At 38.8% G+C, this 16,890-nt stretch overlaps 1 protein-coding gene across 18 annotated transcripts in view; it reads left to right on the forward strand.

Annotated features, from left to right (window-relative positions):
• Positions 1 to 16,890, forward strand: part of AFDN (afadin, adherens junction formation factor) — a 142,243-nt gene that overhangs the window by 64,952 nt on the left and 60,401 nt on the right. For 14 of the 18 annotated variants that reach the window (XM_021938064.2, XM_021938075.2, XM_021938067.2 and 11 more), the window contains exons 9-14: positions 2,246 to 2,290; positions 5,243 to 5,337; positions 6,562 to 6,824; positions 8,100 to 8,169; positions 12,851 to 12,969; positions 16,780 to 16,841. In XM_021938064.2, coding sequence (XP_021793756.2) covers positions 2,246 to 2,290; positions 5,243 to 5,337; positions 6,562 to 6,824; positions 8,100 to 8,169; positions 12,851 to 12,969; positions 16,780 to 16,841 — 654 coding nt within the window. The remainder of the gene's footprint in view (positions 1 to 2,245; positions 2,291 to 5,242; positions 5,338 to 6,561; positions 6,825 to 8,099; positions 8,170 to 12,850; positions 12,970 to 16,779; positions 16,842 to 16,890) is intronic. The other 4 variants (XM_021938073.2, XM_031667580.1, XM_021938074.2 and 1 more) reach the window with 1 other exon arrangement.

Below are 16,890 nucleotides of genomic sequence, written 5' to 3' on the forward strand. Positions count from 1 at the left end.
ATAACAGACTACGTTTATTTTCACAAGTCCTCTAAGTGTTTTGTTTGTAGAACTCTAATACGCCAAAGCTGTTGTTTCAAGTTAGCCATTGAGTAGAGAAATAGTGGGCGTTCTTAAGGAAGTGTTTTACACACACATTCCTAGGTGGAGTGTATATTTGCACATATGTATGCTGTACATGACATTTATCGTTCAGTTAACATTACTTCATTCCTTATTTCATTATTAAATGCTGTTATGTGACCTGCATTATACAATACTGTGAAGATCAGAGTGTTGCACCCGCATCCCAAGCTGCATTGAAAGAAAGCCCGATTTAGTAATCGCAAATTAGCAGAAAATTGAACCAGTTATGTGTATGATATATGGCTCCATGAACGTGAATTGCATTTTTTATTCTTTGATTTTTGAGAGTTTATTTTTATTTACAAGGTTTCTTTAGTTTCTTACAGTTAGGTTATTGTAGTTAACTAATGATTAGATACGATATTTGTTGTCCAACAGTCTCATGGTAGAGTAGGTTATATAAATACAGGAAGTGATGGTATCATTTTGATGCCACAGTTAGTGGCAGTGTGGCTTTAGGTAGTAGCTTTTATACTTACTTATGCTTCAGGACTTTAAAAAAATTAATTGATTAGCTATTTGTGAGGAATATATTGGTGTTGCTAACCTCAGTTCTCTGGGTGGAAAGTTTATTGAAAGTTACGTTATCTCACTGTAGTTTGGAAACACATCCCAGTATTGTTGTGTGTCTATAATGTGTGGTGTTTGGTTATCTGAGATCATGAATGGCAACTGTGAAGCAGTCATTAGTTTTTGAACTTAAAAATTTTTAGGCTCTTTTTCGGGTATTGGGTCTGCCCTTTAAAATTTTATATTAAATTCTAGAAACTAATGATTGTTCTCCAAATCCAAATTTTTGAGGATTTAAGAGTGTTAAGTCCTTAGAGAAATTGATAAATAGCAGCTGACAGAATAATTTTCAAATGAGTAATGGACAGTTGATTTGGTATAGCAGAGACAGGATGAGAATTCACTCATTGGCTTGTGCATTTGATGAATAGTTACTGACACGTGTTGTGTGTCAGATCTGGGCCTTGGAGGCAGAGCACCAAAACACATCAAAGCCCTTCACCTTGGGAAGTTCTCTTCTAGTGAGAATTGTTATTTTGACTGCTTCTTTCATACGTATAGTCTCTCAGGTAATCAAATATATAGAATATTTTTTTGTAGGTGTAGAGTAGATCACAGTTCTGTACTACTTTTCACCAAATACTGGCAACAGCATTTGTTACATGGTTATTAATACACTGCATTCCTCATGGCTCTCTGCTGCCTTCAGTCAGCATTCATTGACCCTTCTACTTTAGGCAAAGCAGTGGATACAAAAGGATTAAGTTCGTTCCTGCCTTCAGGTAATTCACACAGCGGGAGGGAATCACACACAGTGCCATGTGACAAGTGACTCTGCCTCTAGTCCCGACTTCTCGTGAGCCCTGTGCTTATGGGATAGCTTAACTTGTTCCACACGTCTGAAGTTCTGGTCTGGTACCACTATTTTAGGGGTGACCTAGGGGTTAGTGGCAAGCCTGAATGCAAGGCCAGGGTCTTCCCTGCACCAAAGCCATGTTCTTTCACTAAGTCATGATGTCATTTAGTCAGCATGCTGAATGAAATTGATCTCTTTGCCATTTATGAGAAAATAATATCCATCCATAATGATTTTTTATGAATGGATAAGTACTGTATTTCCCCTGGGCACATTGTCAGCCAAGCATTATATCCTCAATGCTGAAGTTCTGCTGGGTGTGGTTAGGAGTTTTTGAGATGTGGTCATGAGCTCAACATTGTCATTTGGAGGAATGGGGAGCAAATACGTTATTTCGTTCTTTGCTTTGGATTTGAATGTGTTCTTTAAACAGAAGAAATCAGCCCAGTGGGGTGGTAGCCCTTTATATGATTAACTCACTGTTGCTGTCCTGCTGCTTGGTGACTCACCTGTTGTCCTGTGGTTTCCCTTAACAGTCTGCACTGGTTTCTAAAACACTGACTGGGGCACTAGTATAGTCTTGTCCTCACAAAAGCTGATGGGTGAAGTGTACCTTTTCTTCCTTTGAAATGTGTCTCACTGAAGTTCACCCTCTGCGTCTCTTCTCCTCCTCCCCTATTCCGCGTGTTCTGCATGGTCTCTGTCCTGCTGATGCTGCCTTCACCTGGGTCCTGGCATGTGTCTTAATCCCAGGGAGAAGGAATCACTTTGCCTACTACAACTATCACACTTATGAAGGTAATGCTATGCTTACTACTACTTTTGTAACTAAAGCACTAACAGAACCTCATGGGCAAAATAGTGTTGAATGACCAAATATCTTATGTATCAGTTTTTTAGTTGATATAAATAAACTATTTTAAGAAATTTGATGTACTGTCATTTTATTTGTACCTAGTAAGTGTTCCATATCTAGAACTCATTTCATTTACTGGAAGCTTATTTTGCATCTTTATTTTACCAGGTTCACCCTGGGAAGGAACTGAAAGCAAAAGCAGCACTGGTTGTGGAGGGATGCTGGGGAGTAAAGACAGAGTGCTGTTTCAAAGCACTCCTTGGGTGGTGCTCAGCCAGTCTGCCTCCCTTCATCTGTAGACCAGGAAAACTTTCTGGTAGCAGTGCTGTTACTGTTTGTTGTGGGGTTACTTAGATTTGTCCCTGCTCGTCAAGGTGCTCCAGATTTATTATCATTATCTATGGAGAAGAAAGAGACTCAGGCACTTTGGGCAGAAATTGACTATTTGTGGAATACTCTTTGAGGAAGGGGAGAAAATTTGGGATTTTTGTTTTTGGCAACAGTTTTGTATGTTACTCCCTGTGAGATAACTGTCCTTCTAATGAGGAGAGGGAATGGGCTGTTACACTCTCCCTTTCCTCCCCAGCTCAAACCAAACATCCCTTTATCCGCTAAATCCTGTGGCCACCATTTAGGTTCTTCAAAATCTGTAACAGCTTTAACTATGGTTTCCTGTTACTACTGTGAAGTAATAAGAAAAGAGAGCCTAGGAAGGATGTTTATTTCTAATCTATCTGTTGACAGATCACTATTACCATAGTGAAGTGAGGAAAAGGGAGAGACTGAGAAAGCAGCTTCTCTTTCTCCCTTTCTCTATTTTGAAATCCGTTGATGTAGAAAGGTGTGTGATGCCTCTTTATTGTCTCACAGGAGACCTGTCAGAAGCATTCAGAATTTGGAAGACTGGATGGGAATTTTTCTTTCATCTCTAAACACATTTTTAATGTTCTATTTTTAACTTTGCTTTGAAATGTTCTTGTTTCACACATGATTACTTATTTACTGCTTTTGCTTTCTTTGTGTCATTTCTCTGTGACTGTATTGCATTCAGTTTTCTTTATTTTTATATAAATATTCACTGCTGACACATCAAGTCTTCATTGATTGCTAACTATGGACCATATGTGGAGTGATCAGTGCCAGGGTAAAAAAGATTTTTTTTTTTTAAACCTAGCCACCAGGGAGCTCAGAGATAAGGGAGATAAGTAGATGGAAATCATCATACAATACAGTTAGTGGTACAATTAATGTAACAGAAATGGGGTGCTCCGGGAGTAGATAAGAGGGACACATTTCTTTACCAAGGGGGTTCGTTAGAACTGCCTTTGGTGGTTGAAACACACAAAATCGTAAACTGGAGGATTTGGACTCAGCAGGTTGGGAAGGGAACTAACTATGTCCAGGAAAAGCCCCAGATGATTTTAATGTCTTGTTCACATCAGGACTTTATTGGAATAGTTAAGAGTTGAAAATAAATGTTTCAACATGATGTGAAGCAGCACAGATGATGAATCAATTTTGTAATGGGTTTTAGGCAGCAGTGTCTCTCAGGTACTTCAGTCTCATCTTACCTTCACTCGATGTCACAGATTATGGAGTATTTCAGAAATAGAAAATTTTGTCATTAGAATGTAACTTTGTATACCCTAAAATTAACATCAGTTCTAACAGAACTTGCATTTTTATGGTGTCTTTTGTCTGTGAGAGTTTAGCGGCACCACTGCTGAGAGATTTTAGCAGTCTGAAACTCTGTGCACGCTCATACTCTCCAAACTGTTTAACCTGTGAAGCTCTCAAAGCTTACATTCCTAATCACAGTGACTAGAGATTTTTACAGGTGATGGAATCAGTGGGTTGGAAAGTTATAAGGCACTCATAAAGCAGATCAGGGAGACTCTTACTGGTTTGGCCTTTTCCTAAGCTTTGGTGTGTGATATGCTTGCCACACTAGACTGACTGCCATGGCTGTGGTGCAGGCGCTAAGCTCTGCAGTTGCATCATCATTCATGGGCTCTGGAAGGCACATTTTCTCATATGTCAACTCTGAAATCAGGATACCTCGTTTTTAGTTAAGATAATGAAGTGACATTGTCCTCATCTGGGATACAGTAGGTGAAGAATGAGAAAACATGTCTAGATGTACTGGGACTAGAGGGCTTTGGCAGAGCAGCTTCCTCCTCCTCCTCACCCCTTCCCTGTCGTGGAAACACATGCTCATATAAATTTAAGATTCCAACAGTTTATAAAGGTATAAAATGACAAACAAACAAAAAAAAAGCCACAAAACCCAGTCTTCCTTTTACGCCAGCTCTGCTCCAGGGAGCTAACCACTTTTACCTGTAATTCTTAATCAGTAATGGACGGAGTTATTTGGGGAGCTTTTTCAGAGGACACATGCTTAGGCCTCCTCCCCAGGGCTTTTGATCCAGGAGGTCTAGGGAGAGCCATGAGAATTGTACATTTAAAAACCTCCCTCAGTGATTTAGCTGTGCCCCCAACCTGTGCTGTGTTGTGTGCCGTGAGGGCAGCAAGAATACTGCAGGAAAAGATCTGGTCCAAAGGGAAGGCCCGTGTGTCTTTGATGAGCTTCATTTTGCTAATACAGTTGCTCCTCAGAATCATTAACAAAAATCCAGGGCAGTGGTAGAGAAGACTTTATTTAATGTAATAAGAATGTGGTGGAATTAATGCCAGAAACTGATAAATTTATTTCTTATTTTGAATTTTCTGTATCCAATTTGTTAAATTGTGTTACATAAGTTTGGAGAATTCTTTGAAAAGAAATCCTGAGAAGTGAGAGCTGTAATGCCTGAGATAACTTTTTGTTTGTTTGAAATAACATGACAATAATATTAGACTTTGCAGATACAGTTGTCTTCCTTCTCTTCTTGCAGATGGTTCTGACTCTAGAGATAAGCCAAAGCTTTACCGCCTTCAGTTAAGTGTTACTGAAGTTGGTACAGAAAAATTGGATGACAGCTCTATCCAGGTACGTAGTCTGAGCTTCCTGCTGCAACTCTGACATTCCAGGAGGCATAACGTGTTGTACAGAGCCTGCCACATAGTAGTGAAAGAAGGAATTAGAATTACAGACCACATTGTACTTAAATATAAATAATTTATCTATTCTGGGTCACTTTTCTCTGCTTTAGTGTGAAAACAGCAGAATGTGAGTTTATGTTCAAGCTCCACCTCTAGAAATTTGGGCTGGTGATGACAGTGCTCTGAAACGGCTTCCTTTTCTCTCAAAGATGGTGATGATAATTTTATAGGTCTATTTCAGGATTACAGGATGTAACTATGCAAAAGTGCTTATCACTGGGTCTGACACACATAGCGGTAAGCATTCGGTAAATTCTAATTAAATTTAGCTTAATACGGTTCTCAAGTACTTAAAACAGAGCTTAACACATTCTTTGAATAAATGAAGTCAGGATTTGTCACTTCTTTGAAGTTGAATTCAGGCAAATCACCCTTGCTTTGTACTTATGTTCTCAGTTTGTAAGATGATAGGTTCAGATTGTTGATGTAATTTTCAGTTCTGTCATTTCTTCTTTCTTAGCACAGCACTAAAAATGATAAAATAGATAGGAATCTTTAATCATAATGATCTGTATAGATTTGTCCATTAACCATCCAACAAATATTGGTTGAGATGACTGTATGTTTTTTTTTGGAGGCAGTCTCGCTCTGTCACCCGGCTGGAGTGCTGTGGCACGATCTCGACTCACTGTCACCTCTGACTTGTGGTTTAAGCGATTCTCCTGCCTCGGCCTCCTGAGTAGCCGGGGTTACAGGCACGCACCACCACGCCTGGCTAATTTTTGTATTTTTAGTAGACGGGGTTTCACCATGTTGGCCAGGATAGTCTTGATCTCCTGACCTCATGATCCGTCCATCCCAGCCTCCCAAAGTGCTGGGATTACAGGCGTGAGCCACCGTGCCCGGCCGACTGTATGTCTTTTAATGCAAAGTTACAGTATGCCTTAAGTCACTGGATAATAAAAATAAAAGGTCTGATTGTTTTGACTTTTTTTTTTTTTGACAGTTTATTTTTATGCTATTGAGGGAAATCCACTTTCAAAGGCACTAAAAAATCCAGATCTTACTAGGTTATATTTATCTGAAAAGGGGTACTCACAGTTTTAAAACTCTGTGTTTAAATGCTGTGAGCTTCACGATGGGAGTTTCTTTGGTTTCCCTCTGTTTCCAGTTGTTTGGCCCAGGAATTCAGCCCCATCACTGTGACCTCACCAACATGGATGGAGTGGTCACTGTGACGCCCAGAAGTATGGACGCAGAAACCTATGTGGAAGGCCAGCGCATCTCGGAAACCACCATGCTGCAGAGTGGCATGAAAGTGCAGTTTGGGGCATCCCATGTATTTAAGTTTGTGGACCCCAGTCAGGATCATGCTCTTGCAAAAAGATCTGTGGATGGAGGCCTGATGGTTAAGGGCCCGAGACATAAACCTGGGTAAATAGATTAACCTTAAGATTTAAAATATTTTAATTATACTTAAAGTAATTCAGATTATTCATAGATAACTTGACTTTTTATTTTTTGTTTCAATTTTTAAAAAATATCAAAGAAGTTTGTGATTTCGGTTCGTTGTTAACTTGGGTTGGTTTTAGAGGAAAGAAGAAAGGTCTTGACTTTGTCTTAATTGGAAGTTCTCACTGGTTTTAAATTGTTTATATTTAAACTTTGGTTTTTTAGCCAACATACTAAAACAGTACCTTTTGTTTTGTGAAAAAAACATATTGTTCTTTGTAATTATTCAGTGTAACTAAGATTATAAAATTTTTTGAAATATTCTTTTCTGTGACTAATAATGAAACACATTAAGATCTCTTAAGGAATTCAGAATATTTTAGCTCCACCTAGTGCTTTTCTGAAGATTTGCATTATGGGCTTAGTGAGGGAAAACAGCCAGCCTTTCTTAATGACTATCTAGTAAAATTTTTTTGTAGGTAGGGAATATGACTTCTCCTTTGGTTTTACTTTTTAACACATACTGTTAAGCCACTTCATTATCTACTTTTCAGTCATGCTGCTTAAAACAACTGAAAACTCCCCCAGAGTGTAGGCTTTCTTCCTGAAGCACAAACATCAACCCACGTGGTCTTCCCTGCTTGGCCTTTCCCATTGTTTTGTTCCACGTGTGCCTTTGATTAGCCACCCAGACCTTACACACTGGGCCACATGTGACTATTTAGAATTAATATCTTTCTCCAAGATGAATACTTGGTGCGTTATCACATATATTTATTTGTAAAGTTCACAGCTGAAGTGGGCGGATCACCTGAGGTCAGGAGTTTGAGACCAGCCTGGCCAACATGGTGAAACCCCATCTCTACAAAAAATACAAAAATTAGCCAGGCGTGGTGGTGCTTGTCTGTAATACCAGTTACTCGGGAGGCTGAGTGAGACAGGAGAATCACTTGAACTCAGGAGGCGGAGGTTGCAGTGAGCCAAAATCGCGCTACTGCACTCCAGCCTGGGCAACAGAGTGAGACTTCATCTCAAAAAAAAAAAAAAAAAAAGATCCTGGGAATATTGAGTATATACCAGCAAAGAAAGTTCATAAGGTGTTTTTTTAATTCTGTAAGTTCATGTGCTGAAAATAGAGCAATTTCTTAAAAATCTTTGAACATTTGGCCTCTTAGTTCTTCCTTGTGTATTAAAAAGAGACTCTGCCTGTCATTGGAATGTTATTAAGTCAGTGTGTTTCTTGTTTTATCCCATCAGAATTGTTCAGGAGACAACTTTTGATTTGGGAGGAGATATTCATAGTGGGACAGCATTACCGACAAGCAAGGTAGGTGTTTACGGATTACCTGATAGAAGTGTGCTTGCTATAGGACACCATGGATGAATACAGTAGTTTCCCCTTATTTGTGGGGGATGCATTCCAAGACCACCAGTCGATGCCTAGAACCATGAATAGTACAGAGCCCTATGGATACTATGTTGTTTTCCTGTATGTGTGTACCTGTGATAAAGTTTAATTTATGAAATAAGCACACTAAGACATTAACAACAATAACTAAAGATAAAATGAAACAATATCTATTATAACAATATACTCAAATAAGACATATGTTAATTTGGTCTCTATCTCCTCTCTCAAAATATCTTATTGTATTGTACTCACCTGTTTTCGGACTGCAGCTTACCTCAGGTAACTGAACTGTAGAAAGTGAAACTGCAGATAAGGGGGACTCCTGTAAACTGGTAATATGTGCGCTTATAAAACACCTTTGTGAAAACAGACTTCACAGTGGCCCCAAATGTGGGTTGTCCTAATCTGCTGTGTTGTTTGTTAGTGATACATGAAAGAAAGAAAGCAGACCATTCCTTTCTCTGAAGCCAGGATGAAGCAGAGCCTCTGTGTGTGCTAGGCTTTCTCCTGCGTCGTTAGCCTGACTTAGAGCACCCTTAACACACTCCTGCTTTTATGAGCCTCAATTCAGGTGCTAAATCCTGTTCATCAGTTAACCTCAGACACTTCGCTTCCATAATGACCCCTTGTCTCTGGAATAATCAGTTCATTTCCTTTCTCATTTTCATTCTCTGTTGCTGGATAACAAACCACTCTAAAACATAGTGGCTAAACAGCAGCCATTTTATTTGTTTACCATTGTGCAATCTGGTTTGAGCTCACCTGGGCAGTTTGTTTACTGGTCTTGCTGGTGGTGACTGGTGTGACCACCTTCACCTAGGAGATCAGTTGATGGCCAGTGGCTGGAGTGCAGGGCCCACTGACCCTCTCTCTGTGCCATCTCACGTCCTCTCCATGGGACCGTTTGTCCCATTGGGGCAGCCAGAAGTCATAGTGTTGTGGCGCCTCACGAGAACCATGGAGCTGCCAGGCCTTCTTGAGTGTTAGGCCCAGAACTGACACAACCCCGTTTCCTCTACCTTTCATTGGTTAAAGCAAATAGGGGCCCAGTCCAGATTCAGGGGAAAGGCACTACTCAAGGAGTGATTCACTGAATGCCGTGTGCCACAAACTCCTGTGATCCTGGAGTGTTCTCATCAGAATCAAAACATGTTACAGTGTCTTCTCTTTCAGAAAACTCTTCATACCCCTCCAGTTTTGACCCTATTTTTCTACTCCTGTTTGCTACACAGCTTCTTGAAAAAAAAATTCATCTATGCTTGCTCCCTCTACTTCCAAACTCTTATGTTCTTTCCTCTGCTCCTGTTCATTCTTGCCCCTCCCTCCATAGGGACTGTCTGTCAGGGAGACTGATGACCTCCCAAGTCCCAAATCTGGCACATATTTTGCCCTGTCATACTTGTTGCAGGAGTTTTTAGCTAGGCCACTACCATGTACTTGATGCACTTTCTTCTTTTGGCTTCTAGGGTATCACCCTCCTGTAAACTACCTAGTAGTGGTTTCTCCTTGGTTTGATTTGTTGGTACCTCTTCCTCTAATGCTTCACTCCTAAAGTTTGGAGGGCCAAGGTTTCAGAGGTAGAACACCAGTCTGTTCTCTTTCTGCATCTTTGTTAGGTGAGCTTACCCTGATGCCTGAGTTTAAATACCATCTAGTGTTGATTATCCACTAATGTGTACATTTGGTTCTAACCTCTCCAGACTCATATCTCTCTCTCTCTCTTTTTTTTTCTTTCTGAGACAGAGTCCACTCTGTCTCCCAGGTTGGAGTGTAGTGGCGTGATCTCAGCTCACTGCAACCATTGCCTCCCAGGTTCAAGTGATTCTCCTGCCTCAGCCTCCTGTGTAGCGGAGATTACAGGCACCCGCCACCATGCCTGGCTAATTCTTGTATTTTTAGTAGAGACGGGGTTTCACCATATTGTCCAGGCTGGTCTTGAACTCCTGAGCTCAGGTAGTCTGCCTGCCTAGGCCTCCCAAAATGCTAGGATTATAGGCATGAGCCACCACACCCAGCCCTGACTCATATCTCTAAAGATTTACTTGACATACCACTTACGTATCCTGTACATATTTCACATTAAACCTAGCTAAAAGAAAACTAGATTTTCTTTCTTAACAAACTTTCCCTGATCCTTCCCCACCTTACAAGACGATACTATCATCTGCAGCGCAACGGAAACCTCTTCCCCTGTTCCCAGTTGGTCCTTTCCTTCTCTCAACCTCTGCGTGCAGGGGTTCGTTCCTCTGCCTCCCTGGCTTAGGCTGCAGCCATCACGCAGCGGGAGGTCCACATGGCCCCAAGAGCAGCCTCTTCCATTCTACCCAGCGCACATTTAAAAAATGTAAATTAGATTTCTAGTTACTGTCCTGCTTTCGAAGCCCCTGGTGGCTTCTCACCCCGTATATCAGTCTTCCCCTGGCTTGCTCAGCCCCTTATGCCCTGAGCCTGCCTCCCTCTCAGTGTGTCTCTGCTGCTCACTCAGGCCGCACAGGGCTTCCGTTCTGTGCCCCTGCCTGCCTCTTTCCTCCCACTGGAAGGCCTTTCTTGTGCTAGTGGTTGTGCTTTTGTCCTTGCTTTTCACACCGTGGCCCCTTCTTGTCTCAGACCTCAGCTTAAAGCCACATTCCTGAACAGAGGTTGTCCCTGAGCATCCTGTCACTGTCACAACACCTGATGTAGGTTATTTATGTAGCCTTTATTACCATCCAATGCTTGCTCTGTTTGCTGACTGACTGTAGAATGTGAACTCTGCAAGGGGTGCTCCTGTTTCATACGTCATTGCTGTATTTCTATTGCACTTTTCTTAAAAAATGCCTGCTGTGTAGAAGACTCTTGGGAACCATCTCATGAATAATTGAATGAGCCGAAGAGAACTGTCTTTATAAAAATTTTCGTTTCTTAAAAAAATGTGTAGTCCACAAAGAAGACTTGGTAAATAGAGGAAAAAAGTAGAAATGAAAATCCTTCATCCACAATTTATAGTTGACCTTTGGTAGTAACGTCGTGAGGGGTCCTTTTCTGAACTCCGGTATGTGTCTGTATGTACATGTATGCATTTTAACACGATTGGGTATGTTTGTCTCCACACACATCTTTCTTCAGCTGTTACTCTGTGAGCATTTTTCAGTACTTAAAAGTCATTTAAAAAACACATGAAAACCATTCTGTAGTATGTAAGCACATAAACATGCTGTAACTTCTTTATCCATTGCCCTATTACTAGTCATTTATAATAGTTTTTAAATAGTATAAATAGTATTGCCATCCATCGACCAGCAATTGTGTTTCTATAAATCTGTCTTATGGGCTGGATGTGGTGGCTCTTGCCTGTAATCCCAACACTTTGGGAGGCTGAGGCGGGCAGATTACAAAGTCAGGAGATCAAGACCATCCTGGCTAACACGGTGAAACCCCGTCTCTACTAAAAATACAGAAAACTAGCCGGTCATGGTGGCAGGCGCCTGTAGTCCCAGCTACTCAGGAGGCTGAGGCAGGAGAATGGCGTGAACCTGAGAGGCGGAGCTTGCAGTGAGCCGAGATCGCGCCACTGCCCTCCAGCCTGGGCGACAGAGCGAGACTCCGTCTCAAAGGGGGAAAAAAAAATCTCTCTTACGGAAGGACTCATTGTGTGTGAATATATGCGTATTTACAAGCACAATTGTCTTGTCGCTGTGTGTGATGAACATTTTAAATGATGTAATAAAGCATTGGTTTAATGAAGTATGAGGAATAGACAACAAAATGTTATACAGCCATTACAAGTCTGTAATATAAAAATAAGTGATATTGTAAGATGTTTATAACGTCTGAAAAAGTGTTTTATCAAGAAGATTGTATAATCCCATTTATGGAAAATATGAAAAGCTAGAAAGATATGTACAGTACAGTAATAATCGCTAGGTGGTAAGAGAAACATAATTTTTTATGTACTACTTGTACTCAGTTTCTACACTAAGCAGATGTAATAAGAAATTTTACATGAAATTTTTTTCTACAGTGAATTTCATTGTATAAAATTTTTTGTTTCCTGGTGATTTTCTTAATGTAGGTAACTCATCCTTTTGTCTGCCTACAAATTCCATACAAATGGTTAGAATTGTATACTTTTTAGAAGTATTTAAATATACAGGATTGGGTTACCATATAATATGTGTTTTCCCCGGTGTTAAGGGCAAGAAACAAGCCAGTTTCTGTACTGAATTCATTAGGTATTGAGCTGTAAGGAGTAGGATTTCTAAATCTGTTCTGAAAAATAATGAACTTTAAAAAGACCCTGCCTCTTCATATTATACATATTTTCTTATCTCTTATCCTGATTTTAAAATAATTTGTTGGAATCGAATTACTATTAATGTACTTTTGGAAAAATCATTGTGTGTTTATACCAGCTTTACATGCCTGTGTTTTAAAGGCAACTCCTAGTGGGCACTCCCTGTGGACATAGTGTCCCCAGCATTGCTCTGTTATTTCCTGGTCTGTGTTCTTGCCTGCCCTGCTTGGCAGCCCCGTATCAGATCTCTGCTTGCGACACTGAGTGTCAGGCTTGGTTGGTCTGCGTGGGCTTCTAAACGCACTGTGCTTTCTCTCCATGTAGAGCACCACTAGGCTGGACAGCGACAGAGTATCATCTGCCTCTAGCACAGCCGAGCGGGGAATGGTGAAGCCGATGATCAGAGTAGAGCAGCAGCCAGATTATCGCAGGCAAGAAAGCAGGTAGGAAGTACATCATTTTTAAATGGTAAAAGTATTCCTAAAGAAGGGTTGGGATAAAGATTGTTGAATTTATAAAGGTTCAGCTGACATTTTTAGAATGTTAGCAATAATATTTTAAGGACATTTCCTTTCTTTGTTATTGAATTGAAAGAAATGCTTTACCAGTAATTATATCCCTCACTTACATGCCACAGTGCTATCAAATTGAAATAAGAGGCACACTGAATTAAAATGTTGCCATTTAAAATTTACTACTTTGTAAAAACATAGAGAAAGGGAGTTTTTATAGGATTTTAATATTTGATGATTTTTATATCTAGAAAAATCTGGTCATTTCACCCATTTCTAGAAGAAATCTTCATCTGTTTAAAAATACGTAAGGCCAAAAATGATTTTGAAACAGATTTTAAGAATTTAAATGCCATGTTATATCTTGTGCTCTGATGTGATGTGTCTCCCTGTGGAGATAGATTGAGGATGAATTATTATTTTTTTTTTCTGACATTGTTCTTGCCTGATTTTTCTGGGCAGAGAACTGTCTTTTGTTATTTCCTTGTCTTATGATTTTTAACGTGTCACCTTAATCAGAATCCTATTTCCTTGTGACTTCTAGAATTATTTAAATGTTGCAGAGTAGTATCTTTGCGTTAAACATGGCAGATAAATAACAGATACTGACTAGTGGAACTAGCAGCATGATTTGGTGCTGATCACCTCTACCCCAGCGCTCTGTGGGAACTCAGACAGACATAGGGAAAGACTGCATGACTTTTGTGGCATCCTCATTATCAGCAGTGAAACTGGCAGCATTCCCCCTTTGGGGCTTTTCAGATAGATTTTTGAAGAGGCCATTCTGTTTGCTTCAAAGATCCAGTCAGTGAGGCAGCTAGATGAGGCAGGCGACTTGCCCAGGGTCACCTATCAGTTCAGTTGCAGGTGATGAAGACAGTTCTTCAGTTTCACAACTTCCAGCAGAGGGCACTGGATATTGCAGGATTTTAATATCATTCACCACCAGTTATTACATATGCAGACTCATAAGAGAATCCCAGGTTTTAACTTTATTTTTATTGTGGATTTTTAGTTCTGATGCAAGATTTTTATTGGCTATGTGAATTTTATTACATGTGATAATAAATAGTTTACTTTCTGTGTTTGTACTTGTTTTTGGTGGTGTATTATGGAGTAGGATGTTCAGAATGGTAAATTGGTATTGTTAAGGAATACCTCTATGTATTTATAAGGTGTGACTGAAAAGCATGAATCATAGTTCTTAGCTCATAAATATTTGAATGAGTAAATGAATTCACACGAGGGAGTGGATTGATTAGGATAATGCTTTTAGCGTATGCAAAATTAGTGATTAGTAAATAATAGTGTCAAAATAGTCATATAATGGTTAATTGTATGTCAGAAATTATTTTTTACCATAAACACATAATTTAATTATTTTATAAGGTAAGATTAGTTTGCAGCGTTATTAAAGGCTTTATGTTAATTACAAAATATGTTGCTTTGTTGCTATTATAACAATGATGAAAACAGATGAGGCTTTTTGCCCCATTCTTTGTTTTTTGCATAGGCAGTGTTGTAATAAGCACTACTTAATTTAACTGATGTAGCCTTGAAAAATTTAAATGTGTTTAAAATGCTAATATTAGTGAAGGAAAAAAACCCTTTTGAATGGAGGGGATGACTTTTAATTGTCACTAAATTTTTTTTTCTTTTATCAATGACAATTTAAACACTTTTTAAACCAGATTTGTTAGAATATAATTGGTAAAGTTTATTCAGGTTCACTTTATGAGATATGTAACTGCCTAACTGCAATTTTAGATGTCTGTAAATATGGGAGTGTAAGGGAGATGTGTTAAGATAATTGATCATTTAAATTACATTGTTTATAGAAGCATTTTTCTTTTCCTTAATTGTTGAGTTAAATCATTAGATCATAAACTAAATAATCAACTCTGAAGCATACAATTTGATGAAAAGATTTGGGGTTATATTTATTAGTAGTAAAATATTTGGTTATATTTTTATTATTTTATATAAATATATTCATTTTCTCTTTATTCATTTTTTTGGTGCATAGAGGTGAGGATGGAGGGAAGAGAATGGTTTGCTGTTGAAAAAAAATTAGCTTGTCTGTAAACTACTACAAATCTGTAATCATCATAAGTTCTTCTTTTTTGCTTTTGAAGGAAAGTTTTTTATTGTCTATATTAACTTATTTAATGAGTGGACCAGCAATTCCAAATACTTAATTGTGGCTGTTTATTACCAGTTGTCTAGGATGCACAGACACATTACTGCTGAAATGACTGTTGTTTAAGTCACTAATGAGTATTTCTCATTCAAATATCAAGATAACTCTTGACTTTCCATTTCACCAAATAAGATTTATTTGAGTAAGTACTGATCTCAGTTTAAGTCAATATTTAACTCAGTAGAGATGTTCGCCACAGTTTAAGTCATTGATATCCCCACAATTTAATTTTTAGTTAAGTTTGCAGAAAGGCAAAACACATGTTCCCTGACACTTACTGTCAATTTAAATTTTCTTTTTCAGAGACATTTTTGAGAATTCTTCCTGATTATCTCTGATAAAGTTGAACTAAAATGATAAAGACGTTGAAATGTTAAGGAAGCTAATCCCTTGACTATGTGTTTCGTTGGTTTTTGGTAAACATTGTATGTAAAATACAGCAGGTCACAAACTTAGAGTAATAAGTAAATGACTTGAAGTTCTAATCCCATGGCTAAGTGAAAGAATAAGCTGAGCATTATTCATTGAGAAAAGAATAAATCTACAAAGATAAGGAAATCTAAACTGGATTTGTTATTTATTATCTTACACATTTTAAAGAGTCTGTGCCTAGCAATGGCTTTCAAAATTCTTTTGAACAGTGGTCACAACACAAGATTATATCTTACATTGTGCTCTGGTGAACACACACACAAATGTATATTTAACTGAAAGAATAGTTTCACAAAACAGCCTTCTGCCCTGCCAATGGGTGATGACACACTGTTTGGAGACTATTTTTATAGAGACAGAAGTGAACCTAATTTTTGAATTAATGTGATCTGAATACCTGGAAATAGATAAACATTAGTACAATGCTGGTTTTTATAAATGTTCCAAATTATAGTTTTTTGTATTTATAATTTTTGACAGTTCCTTATTTGTGTAGTGTCAGGCTAAATGGTGGAAGGGACCTGGAATTTATGTGACCATAAGAAGAAATGTGTGAGTAGAACATCTCTTTTTAAGGCATGCATCACTGTAAGCATTGGAAAATGATGATAGTAATGGCTGAAGGAGACTTGCCGTGGTCAACTTGTCTAACCCTGTGTCAGCAGAGAAAGACAAAGTCCAGGTCTTAGGAAGCTTTTCCCTTTCAGTATAAGAACTCCGTTTCAAGCTTGGCATGGTTAATATTTCTTTGTGTCACTTACTACTTTCTTTTCAGTGTTACCTGAGCCATAGCTGTAGCAGATGCAAGACAGACCGATCCCTCTACTAGACATGAAGTGTTCATTAATAATCCAGAATCACGTCAGATCTGCTGTCATGGCGGTGGCATATACTTCAAGGAACTAACTTTCTTAGAGGAGTCGTGATAAGATCACTCCCGATACATTATTTGATTAGGCTGCATCTGAAAGCAAGGGATATTTTATTATTTTACATTGGAAAGATTAGTATTTAGATTTAAAAAGTAGTTGCAGAAATCTACACAGGTTGTCAGTAATATTGTTAGCCATGTGACCTTATTTTAAGTGATGTCAGCTTTCTTCTTTTAGAACACAGGATGCTTCTGGGCCTGAACTGATACTGCCTGCAAGCATTGAATTCAGGGAAAGTTGTGAGTAATTTCAGATTTCATTGTCAATGAATTATTTCTTGATCCATTT

This window comes from Papio anubis, chromosome 6 (genome assembly GCF_008728515.1).
Source record: "Papio anubis isolate 15944 chromosome 6, Panubis1.0, whole genome shotgun sequence".
Lineage (NCBI taxonomy): Eukaryota > Metazoa > Chordata > Mammalia > Primates > Cercopithecidae > Papio > Papio anubis.